This window comes from Dromiciops gliroides, chromosome 2 (genome assembly GCF_019393635.1).
Source record: "Dromiciops gliroides isolate mDroGli1 chromosome 2, mDroGli1.pri, whole genome shotgun sequence".
NCBI classification, from domain to species: Eukaryota; Metazoa; Chordata; class Mammalia; order Microbiotheria; family Microbiotheriidae; genus Dromiciops; species Dromiciops gliroides.
The window spans coordinates 200,623,280-200,635,558 of record NC_057862.1 but is presented as its reverse complement, the minus strand read 5'-3'; the positions used below and the strand labels follow the sequence as shown (position 1 = coordinate 200,635,558).

Here is a 12,279-nt window from a genome sequence, read left to right as displayed (position 1 = left end):
TATTTCATAGATTAGGAAATGAAAGAAGTTGTTACTTCCCCAAGGTTAGAAGGATGGTGACTCTCAGAGATAGGATTTAAACCCAAGTCTTCTTGATTGGTAGTTTCCACTATACTATACTATACTATACTATACTATACTATACTATACTATACTATACTATACTATACTATACTATACTATACTATACTATACTACACCACACTATACCACACTACACTACACTACACTACACTGTACCATACTACACTATACTATACTATATTATCCTATCCTATCCTATCCTATCCTATCCTATCCTATCCTATCCTATCCTATCCTATCCTATCCTATCCTATCCTATCCTATCCTATCCTATCCTATCCTATCCTATCCTATCCTATCCTATCCTATCCTATCCTATCCTGCCTCCTATGTAGTCTCCACTATACTATACTGCCTTCTTGATACTACAAACCTAGGATTGGTTGATTTTTGGCAGGATGAGAGAGGATTAGGATCCGGACCTTGTTGGTAGCGTAGAGGTAGTGCAATGATAGGAATCTAGAAATGAAGGGTGAATGTATACAAGTTAAAAAATGTCCAGAGGCAAAGAATGCATTAGTATATACTAAGAAGTTGTTGGCAGCATAGAAACAATAGGGTCTGAAGATGCAGGCACAAAATAAGAATGAGTAAAACCAGTAATTAGGCAGAGCAGAGGAAAGGTAATAACAATTCAAAGAACTTATTGCAATTTGTTATGTTTAATATTGCTACAAACAGGAAAGCAGGACAGCGGGGCTATGAGATTATGGAAGCAGCAGCTGCTGTTTATGGCCCCACTGAGGGCACAAGTATCTCTGAACTTCTGGGCTTCTTTTGAGTATCATGTATAAGGAGGGAGATCCTTGGCTGCTGGGTTAATGATCCTTAAAATGGCTCTTACTTTGTGTCAGAAGAACAGACATTAGGGACTTTAGGAAAACCATGTGATACTTCTTGTGGAAGAGCAGTATAGTCCTGTAGTCTATTTATCCCGCCCCCCCCCCACCTCTATATTTATGTTCTCTGTCTTGTATGTGTGTTCCTGGCAAAGGTCTCATGCATTGAATGAGAGGTCCTATAACTAGGACCTTTGTTTCACACAAAAGCATAGGAACAGGAATTGTGAGATGCTTTTGAGAAGGGTAAGTGTGAGAAGTACATAGGAGTTTACCTTTGTGGGATATCTGGTAACTTCTAATTTGATCCTATCCAATAAACAGTTCTTAAAAGTCTATTTTGTGTAAGGCATGGTGCTTTGTGTTGAAGTTACAAGACAAAACAAAAAAATATTCCCTATCTGTGAGGAGGCTACCTTCTATTGAAGGTGGGGGGTAGGGATAATAGATAGAGAGATGATAGTTTCAGGAACATGAAGAGACAGCATTAATGACTAAGGCTATCAGGAAAATCTTCCCATAGACGATGGTACTGGAGCTGAGACTTGAAAGAAGCTAGGGATTCCAAAAGGTGGAGAGAAGGAGGGAGTGCACGTTGAGAATGGTGGGGGAAAATCCATGTGGAGACATAGAGCTATGGGAAAGAATGCCAAATATAGAGAATGGCAAGCAAGTTAGGTCACTTTGGGTGGAATGTGGAATATCCAAGATGGCATAATGTGTTATCATCAAACAAAAGCAAATTGAAACCAAATTGTCTAAGGCTTTATGTGTCTAAAAGAGGAGTTTATACTGTAATCTAGAGGCAATAGGGAACCACCAAACATTCTAGAACAGGAAAGTGACAACTAGGTGGTGCAGTGGATGGAGTGCCGGGTTCAGAGTCAGAAAGACTCATCTTCATGAGTTCAAATTCAGCCTTTGATACTTACTAGCTGTGCGACCCTGGGCAAGTCCCTTAATCCTTTTAATCTCAGTTTCCTCATCTGTAAAATGAGCTGGAGAAGGAAATGACAAACCACTTCAGTATTTTTTGCTAAGAAAACCCCAAATGGGGGCATGAAGAGTCAGACATCAGTGAAAACCACTGAACAACATAAACAAGTGCTTCAGAAAGATGTGACAGGTGTGTGTAGGAAAGATTGGAGAGAGAGGAGACATGAAGTCCAATTAGGATGCTGTTGCAATAGTCTAGGCAAGATATGAACTAGGGTAGTGGCTGGGTGAATTGTTGTGGTTTGTTCTTAATTTTTGAAGAGGACCAATGACAGACATCACAGGTGATGACTTGTGCATGAAGTGAGACAGTCATTGGCTTTACTTTCTCTTTCAGAGTCATCAAAGTCCAATGGCAAGACAAAAGTCAGGATGATTGGTGATGGCTTGTAATGCAGTGGACGATCTTGACGTCTTTGATGTCTGACCAAGCTCTAAGTGCAAGCTGAAAGAATTACAGAAAGTTATACTTAATGCAAAAAGGTTTTTTTGCTTAGGAAGTCTCCAAAAATGAGAATGGCCCTTGAAAGTTTTATTATGCAAAAGTAATAATAACAATAACAACAGTAACAATAATAATACTGGCTTAATCCATCTCTTAACCTCAACTCTATATGTAGAAATTCATTCATCAGTATCTTCCTGAATCAAGAGGAGTGTCATAGCTGTCAAAGTAAAGCAACTGCTGAGGGGGAAAAAAACACCTAAGACATGGGCAGATTTGATACCAACATAGGTAGCTATAACACACAAAATTATATGATTGATGCATTAGAGAATTAGAAAAATCAAAGGTTATATGGGATCTGAAGGAAGTTACTTCCAATCAGGGAAATCAAACAAGATAGGTGACTATTGGTTTAAGGTAGTGAGAAAGAGAAGAAAAAGATGCTTCTCAAAGTTTCAGTCATTGGAATTAAGGGAAATTGTGATGTGGGAAATACAACCTGCAAAGTCAGGAAGAGAAATAGGTTTTGGGGAAAAGACTTTGAATATTTTGAGCCTGAGGTTCTGAAGGGACATACAGATAAACATATTTAGTAGGCAATTGGAAATATAAGCCTGACACTTGTGTAAGAAGTCAGATATAAACACATAGATTTGGTAATCATCTGTATAATTAGCCATATATAGGGGTATTGGGCAGTTGTGCCATTATGCCCTTAGGGAGCAGTCCAACTGGGCCTTCGCCTTTCCATTAGGTTATGGTTAGAGTTGAAGGTAGAGCCTTAGGGAGCTGTCCCTTTGGCCCTTCCTCTTTCTCTAGGCTATATGTATTGAGTAGGGTCAGTAATGCTGGGTAGTGATGCTGCCATGTGTTAGGCAGAGCCAGTGGGTGTGATGGCATATGTGACCCACGATTTATGGCATACTTATGTTCAAATGGAAGTGATGGCTGAGTCCACTGGAGTGGATGAGATCAGCAAAAGAGGAGAAAGGGCTACACACAGAACCTTGGAGAATATCTATGTTATGGGTGATAGGAGTGGGAAAAAGAAGAGAACTAGGGGAAATATTGAAGGAGAAGTCTAAGAGGTAGGAAAACCAGTGCCAGAGAGAACAGTGTCAGAACAGCCAAGAGAGGAGAGCATATCTATTTGGATATTGCCAATATGAGGCCCATCTTAGCTTCTATCTTCTGACTTTGCCTCTTTGACTGAAACACCATGCTTTTTCTTCTTTTAAAATTTTCTTTTTAAAAATTTAAGGGGCTGCTAAGTAGCACAGTGGATAGAGTACCAGCCCTGGAGTCAGGAGGACCTGAGTTCAAATCTGGCCTCAGACACTTGACACTTACTAGCTGTGTGACCCTGGGCAAGTCACTTAACCCCAATTGCCTCACCAAAAAAAAAAAACCACAACCAAAACCAAAACCAAAAACTAAATTTAAAATTTTATTTTTTCCAATTACATATAAAAACAATTTACAAGAATTCATTAAAAAAATTTGAATTCCAAATTTTCTTACTCCCTCTCTCCCCTCCCTCTTTCCTTCCTTGAGAAGGCAAGCAATTTGATATAGGCTCTAGATGTGCAGTCATGCAAAATATATTTCTATATTAGTCATGTTGTAAAAGAAAAATAAAGTTTTTAAAAAAAAACTATGCTTTGATCTGTATTAGATTCCATCAGTTCTTTCTCTGGAAGGTGGATAGATTTTTCATCATAAGCTCTTCAGAATTGTTTTGGATCATTATATTACTGAGAATAGTTAAGTCATTCACAGTCAATCATTATACAATATTACTGTTATTCTGTACAGTGTTCTCCTGGTTCTGCTCATTTCACTTTGCATCAGTCCATGTAAGTCTTTCTAGGTTTTCCTGAAAGCATCCTGCTTGTCATTTCTTATACCACAATAGTGTTCCATTGTAATCATATACCACGACTTTTTCAGCCATTCACCAATTGATGAGCATGTCCTCAATTTCCAATTCTCTGCCACCGCAAAATGAGCTGCTATAAATATTGTTGTACAAATCAATACTTTTCCCTTTTAAAAAATAACTTTGAGATATTGAACTAGTAGTGATAGTGCTGGGTCAAAGAGTATATACAGTTTTATAGCCCTTTGGGTATAGATCCAAATCCAGAGTGGTTGAATCAGTTCACAACTCCACCAACAATGCATTTGTGTCATTTGAAAATGTATGGGGTGCCCTATCTCTGTCCCAAGTTTTAGGGAATTTAGCTGGGGTTTCTAACATATTGTTACTTAGAAATTAGAGGCTGTAGCACCAGTTTTGGGCATTAAGAATTTATTAAAGCATCTTAAATATTAGTAAAGAGAGAGCAGCGCCCCAAAAGTTCAGAGGGGAGAGAGAGAAAAAAAGCACATCTGATCCCTTCAGCATTCCAGGCCAAGAGAAAGAGTGAGAGAGTGTAAGCTACCTGCAGGTCCAGAGGAGAGGCGGCCCTTCCACACTACTCACAGCTAATTGACTAGCATCATTCAAATCTATTGGTTCACTGGACCTGATGGTGGTCCAGAGCAGTACCTGCTGAGGTCAAAGTGCAGGGGACAGACCCTCTGGAGGGAAAGGCTTTCAGGTAGGTGTGGTTTTAACCTCTATTGTCTGTATTCACAGTCCAAGGTCCAACTCAACTGACTCTGGGCCAGTCTTAAAAGTTCAGGCAAGTTTCTCTGGGTTAGGCCCTCGAGTTGGGGAGCAGCCTTTGGGTCCCCCAGAACCCCATTATTTTCTCACACATCAGTGTCTCATTTTCCCACATCCCCTCCAGCATTTATCCTTTTAATTTTCTATCATATTAGCTAACTTGATATCTCAAAATGAGGGTGGCACCTTAGAGTAATTTTAATTTGCATTTCTCTAATCAATAATGATTTAGAGCATTTTTTCATATGATTTAGATAACTTTGTTTACTTTTTCTTAAAACTGCCTGTTGATATACTTTGACTATTTATTGATTGTGGACTGACTTGTATACTCAGTTCTCCATAAATTTGAGAAATGAGGCCTTTATTAGAGAAACTTGCTGTAAAATTTTTATTCACAGTTCCGTTACCAACTGTGTATTTCCCTCTATCCTATTCTACCCCCCATTTATCCTACTCTCTCCTTTCACCCTATTCATCCTCAAAAGTGTTTTACTTCTGACTACCACCTTCCCCAATCTGTCCTTCCTTCTATCAGCAACCAGTTCTTCTCTTGTACACCTTCCCCTCTTACTTGCCAGGTAGATATGCTCTCCTCTCTTGGCTTTTATGGTTTTCCTATCTCTTAGACCTCTCCTTCAATATCTCCTCTAGTTCTCTTCTTTTTCCCACTCCTATCCCCCATAACATAGATGTTCTCCAAGGTTCTGTGTGTAGATCTTTCTCCTCTTTTGCTAATCTTATCCACTTCTATGTATTCAGCCATCACTTCCATTTGAACATAGATGGATTTCTATACCCAAATGAAAGTGCATATTTTTCTTCTTTGAGCCATTTCCAATGAGAGTAAGGTTCAAGTATATCATATTCATGTCCCCTAACTTCCCCTCTATAAAATTCTTTTGTGCCTCTTTTATGTGAGATAATATACCCCATTTTACTTTTCCCTTCCCTTTTCTCCCAGTGCATTCCTCTTTTTCACCCCTTAATTTTCTTTTTTAGATATCATCTCATCATATTCAATTCACATTTGTGCCCTCTGTCTATGTATATTCCTAATTGCCCTGATAATGAGAAAATTCTTAGGAGTTATAAGTATCGCCTCCCTATGTAGAAATGTAAACTGTTTAACCTTATTGAATCCCTTATTATTTCTCTTTCTTGTCTACCTTTTTATGTTCTTCTTGATTCTTGTATTTGAAAGTCACATTTTCTCATAAGCTCTGGTCTTTCATCCAGAATGCTTGAAAAATCTTTGATTTCATTGAATATCCGTTTTCTCCTTGAAGGATTATACACAGTTTTGCTTGGTGGGTGATTCTTGCTTATAATTCTAACTCCTTTGCCTTCTGGAATATCCTATTCAAGTCCTCTTATCCTTTAATATAGAAGCTGCTAACTCTTGTGTGATCCTGATTGTGGCTCCATAATATTTGAATTATTTCTGGCTGCTTGCAATATTTTCTTCTTGGCCTAGGAGCCCTGGAATTTAGCTATAATAATCCTGGAGTCTTCATTTTGAGATATTTTTCAGGAGGTGATTGGTGGATTCTTTCAATTTCTATTTTACCCTCTGGTTCTAGAATATCAGGGCAGTTTTTCTTGATAATTTCTTGAAAGATTATGTCTAGGATCCTTTTTTTCTGATTATGGCTTTCAAGGTAGTCCAATAATTATTACATCATCTCTCCTTGATCTCTATTCCAAATGTCTAATGACATATTTCACATTTTCTGCTATTTGTTCATTCTTTTGATTTGATTTTATTGTTTCTTGATGCCTCATGGAGTTGTTAACTTCCACTTGCCCAATTCTAATTCTTAAGGAATTATTTCTTCACTGAACTTTTGAACCACCTTTGGCTTTTTAAGGAATTTTTTTCTTCAGTAAATTTCTATACCCTTTTCCCCCATTTTGCCACTTCTATTTTTTTTTTTTTTGGTGAGGCAATTGGGGTTAAGTGACTTGCCTAGGGTCACATAGCTAGTAAGTATAAAGTGTCTGAGGCCAGATTTGAACTCAGGTCCTCCTGACTCCAGGGCCAGTGCTCTACCCACAGTGCCACCTAGCTGCCCTGCCACTTCTATTTTTTAAGGAGTTCTCTTCTGGATTTTTGCGCCTCTTTTGCCAAGGACAAAACAGGCAAGTAAGGTCTAAGGCCAAGCAAGAGTCCAAGGAAAAGAGGATCCCAAATTGGTTGCAATTCATATGAGAAGTACCTTTCCAACTTGACTTGATTAACTTGAATGATTTCCAGTGTACTTTTGAGCACTAGAATCTAGAACTGTCTGCCCATCTCCCTTCCTGTATGATCTTTTGAGTGTACTTCATCTCTGGACAACTTCTTTCATTTATTTACTGGAGTTTCTCCATCTTTTTTTGGTGTTCATTAAAATATTTATTTTTTTCCCAATTGCATATAAAAACAAATTTTAACATGTAAAAAAGCTTTGAATTTCAAATTCTCTTCTTCCTTCCCTCCCCTCCTTCCTCAATGAGATAGTAAGCAATTTCATATAAGTTATACATGTGCAATCATACAAAACATATTTCCACTTTAGTCATGAAATGAAAGAAAACAGAACAAAAAAAACCACAAAAAAGTGAAAAATTACAGCTTCTTTTATTGGTAATGATGTTTATGCTGCTATCTCCACCAGTAATATGGGTCAGGTGCTGCCTAGAAAAATAACTGTGAAAAAGAGGATTCCAGTCAATTTCCCCATGGCTAGGATATTCCAAAAAGAAGAATAGAGCTCTATGCCCAGCAGTGACATTTAGGAATCAATATTTCTCTAGTCTTAATGTCAAAGATTACACAAACGTAGCACAAATAGGAATGATAGTTGGGTATTTAGTTTACTTACAATGTCACCTGTTGTTTGTCTTCCAGAATACCTGATTAATTTAATAAAGCCAGAAATACTGACCTTAAATTGGAGGGAACTCAGCTCCCTTCCCAATCCCATTCCCCCCCCCCCCCAAAAAAAAATAAGGAAGGAGAACACTCTCTGGGAGAAGATGTGTTTATTTTGGGATGAACAAAAAGGAAGAAGGGCCTTCTTGATATTTTGCTTGGGGATCCACAATTTAAACTGACTTTATTGTACTCAGGTTTTGGGACTGTTCTAAGAAAGACTCTTCATGTAGAACTGACTCAAACAAAGCAACAATAGATTCTTTGAAAACCTTCTTGAAGTTCTCTCCAATAAACAGATAAAGTGTGGGAGAAAAGAAAATGTTAAATGAGATAGTAATGATTGTAAGTATTAGAGTTAGTTTCATGACTAGTGTGTGAGTCTCATTGATAAGTAAACCCTGGTAGACATGGTAGGGCATCCAACAGACAAAGAAAGAGCCAATAAAAGTCATCATAACTTTAAAGGGTTTGCCAGACTTAACCAGGCCCTTCTGCTTCATCTTCTGGGCTACTTTACCATAACAAAATATGATGGTGAATAAAGGCAGAAGAAAACCCAGCCAAAGATAACCAATGAAAAAGGCCACCTGGACCCCTTTCCTCAATGCCTGGGTCTTCTGGCTTTTCCAGTTATTGGATAAAACATAGTTGTTTCTGCAGATCTTTACTCCATTTGTGTCTTTATAGGTCTCCCGGAATACCAGATAGGGAATGCTGAGGACAGCAGAAAAGATCCATATCCCCATGAGAGTGATGGAAGCCCAGCGGGTGTTTCTGTATTTCTGTGACCATACTGGATGAAGAGTAAGAACATAGCGATCAAGACTGATGGCACACAGAATAAAAACAGAGGCAAACATCCCCAAGGAAGAGGTGCTACTGAAGACTTTGCACATGGCAATCCCAAAGCTCCAGTAATTATCTTGAAGGTAGGAGGTGACCTTGAAAGGTATAATCAATGAAGAAACAAAATATGAGAGAATGAGATGGAAAAATAAGAGAGTATTGACTGTCTTTTTCATCTTGAATCTTAGCACCCATAGATAAAGACTGTTGGCTATGGTGCCAACAATGAAAGAGATGGATAAGAGAAGGGCAATCACCAGTTTAGTTCCTGAGAGGGGAGAAGGGAAACTGATGTTTCTTCTTAGTGTGGTCATGCCGATCAAATAATCAGTAGTATTTTTAAGATCCATAACTTCCTGTGGCACTGTGGGTACCTGGGGTGAAAGAAATGAAGAAAATGAGGAAAAAAGAAGTCATATATGGAGGGTTTTTTTTCTCTTAAAGCAATATTACTGAGAATGGGCCAGTCAATAAGCATTTATAATGCTTATTGTCAACAAGTACTTACTATGTACCAGGTACTATGTTAAGTGCTGAGGATAAAACTGTACCACCCTGTGTGTTTTACCATTATACTATCCATTCTTCCCATGGATGCTATGTGTGTTTGTGTGAAACTGTGCCTTGGACTTATGTTTGTAATGACTGTTCTTGCTATGTTTTTGCTAAGAACCTCACTCTCTCCTACAGAGTCACTGAATTCCAGTGGAAGGACAAAATCAAGATGACTGGTAATGGTCCAGGATCCAGTGAGTGACCTTGGTCTTTTTAAATTAAGGTCTTTCTCAGGTCTCAGTTTATCTGAGGGAAGGCCCATTTAATGACTAAGGGCTAGGTAAGAATTGAGACAAAAGATGGCCTAATTTATTATCATAAAAGTATTAGTCTGGTAGGGGAAGACCCTCAAAGTTTCTGACTAGAACAGAAAACAATTGTTATTTACACTCATTCTAAGACATCCAAACCTAAACCACGAGCCACAGAGACTTGGCCTGAGGGATATTATTGACTATTCAATGAAAGCCAGAGTGATTTGGGTTTAAAGGTTAGACAAGTAGCTCTACTTGAAACAATGGGCTTTTTAAAAGCCTGTTTGTTCAGAGCTATATTTCAAGAAATCATAAATGAAAACTGCACAGAACAAAAAGTAAATTGCCCTGGATTTTGGGGAGGAAAAACAACAAAAATAAATAATAAACTAAGTAAATAAATAATTCAAAAATCTAAGCCCTAACCCACAAAATATTTTACAAAGTATAAGCAACTAAAATTATATTCCTATGGGCAGAGCATCCATATGTAAGGATATGGCACCCCAAGTGGAGAGAGGGGCCACATGTGACAAAGGAAGAAGTAGGAGAAGGAAGAGGAAGAGAAAAAAGGAGGAAGAAGAGGAGGAGGAGAAGAGGAAAGATAAGGAGTAATAATAATAAAATAAATAACTGCATTCTTCAACTTCTGCTTTAATTGCCAGGTTGGGTTCCCAGAGGGAAACTACTACTGCTCTCAGGGTTATAGAGATAATTGTTAGAGACTGCTTTTTCTACTGTAGGTCCTGAGTGCCAAATACAGCAGTCCCCATTGACAGTCATCCAGTAGTCTCAATTACTTTTTTTAAATCAAAGGTATTTGCTCAGATAACATGGTAGAGACAGTTAATACAAAATGTTCTCCTAAAAACATGGTTCATTCCATCCCACAAACGATACAGCATCCATGGGAGGAGTAAATTTAAACAGACCATAATAGTAGTGAGGCACATGTGTAAGAAGAAATATGTGTTGACAATGGTTTAACTCACAACGCCTGTTCTGGAAGTCCTTTTCTCTTTCTGTAGCAACCTTATTCAGAACCCTTTGTTGTTTGTCCTTTGTTCTCAAAGAGGAGCAATGACATCAAGAGGGTGAATTGGAATTGGATTTAAGTGAGGCAGAGCTACACACTCATCAGCCTCACTCTCTCTTCCAGAATCATCAAAATCCAGTGACAAAACAAAGTCAAGATGTCCGGTGCTGGCCCCACATGGAAAGTAGCTTCAGAGGGGAAGGCACTAATAATGGGGGGTTCTGGGAAAGAAACAAATGATAGTATTATATTAATAGTACAAATAATAATAATATTATGAGAGGTTATTGCAATATAATTGCCTAAGGTCCACTGCATTGAGACAAGAATAATCTGAGCAATAGAAAAACAAAATTCTGAATTACTATCCCACTGAGGGAATGCATTCCTGGCACCTCTTATAGAAGAAATGAAAGAAACATGAAAACTGAAGGACATGAAAGTGAAGCTAGTTTTCTCAGTATTTGGGCCTATTTCAGTGAATTCTGGGTCAGCATTTAAGAGAACTAAAGATTCATTATGTACTGGCATCAATCCAGACAGCTTTGCTTCTTGACAATCATGTGATGTATCCTTTAAGAATTGATTATATTGTATTAGGTTAATACAATGTTATACTATATTATAATCAGATTCCTATGAATAGTATAAGAAAATGTTGCTAAGACTGTGCACTAATATTTAGCTTTTAACTGTGAATTGATAAATTATTAAAGTGTCTTCTAAATATTTTTTTTTTCTTGTGGGGCAATGGGGGTTAAGTGACTTGCCCAGAGTCACACAGCTAGTAAGTGTCAAGTGTTTGAGGCCAGATTTGAACTCAGGTACTCCTGAATCCAGAGCCAGTGCTTTATCCACTGCACCACCCAGCTGCCCCCCTCTTCTAAATCTTAAAAGGATGAAATTATGTTTAGTATAGTTTGTGTTATTTAATTTAATTCAAATGATTAAATTTATATTATTTATATTTACTTGCATTTCATTTTTTGGAAAATTGACATATATAGAAATAAATTTAACTCGATAAGAATATTTGATTAACTTACATACTCCATTTAATGACTGACTATGCTGATTAAAAGGAAGTTTGTATCATAAATGGGAATCTATGACTACACTGAAAATGTAGTAGGAAATATAACATGTATTATCTGTGAGTTGACAAACCATATATTTGCTTTTTGATCACCCGAATTAAAGTGGAGATAGATGATGTTTTTTTGCTGAGCAGAAACATTCTCAAATTGTATACAGGAAAAACAAATATGTGACCTGCTCATAATTACATTGCTAGTAAGTGGAAGTTCTGGGATTCAAACTCAGGTATCTTTGCTCCAAATCCAAAACTCTGTCCATAAATGTAATGATCTTGATGTTAATATGACAGTTTAAAATACTGGGTGTCCCAAAAATCTTAGTGCAGTTTCAAGCATCAATAGCTTAAAACCGAACTAAGACTTTTGGGACACCCTGTATATAATTATATTTTCACCAAATACAAGATTATATTACATGATAATTAGAAAATATTTTATTGTATTCTAAAAAAGTATCCATGTTAGAACTTGGGCCAAAATAGTTTATGTTATTAATGAAGCCTTTGTGTATATATGCATCTATTCATGCAGTG

The 12,279-nt window shown here is 37.5% G+C and overlaps 1 protein-coding gene across 1 annotated transcript; it reads right to left on the bottom strand.

The window, feature by feature from the left end:
* Positions 1–8,128: 8,128 nt before the first annotated feature.
* Positions 8,129–9,154, bottom strand: GPR33 (G protein-coupled receptor 33). The gene has a single exon (XM_043980497.1). The coding sequence runs from the start codon at positions 9,152–9,154 to the stop codon at positions 8,129–8,131; it is 1,026 nt and encodes a 341-aa protein (XP_043836432.1).
* Positions 9,155–12,279: the final 3,125 nt, after the last annotated feature.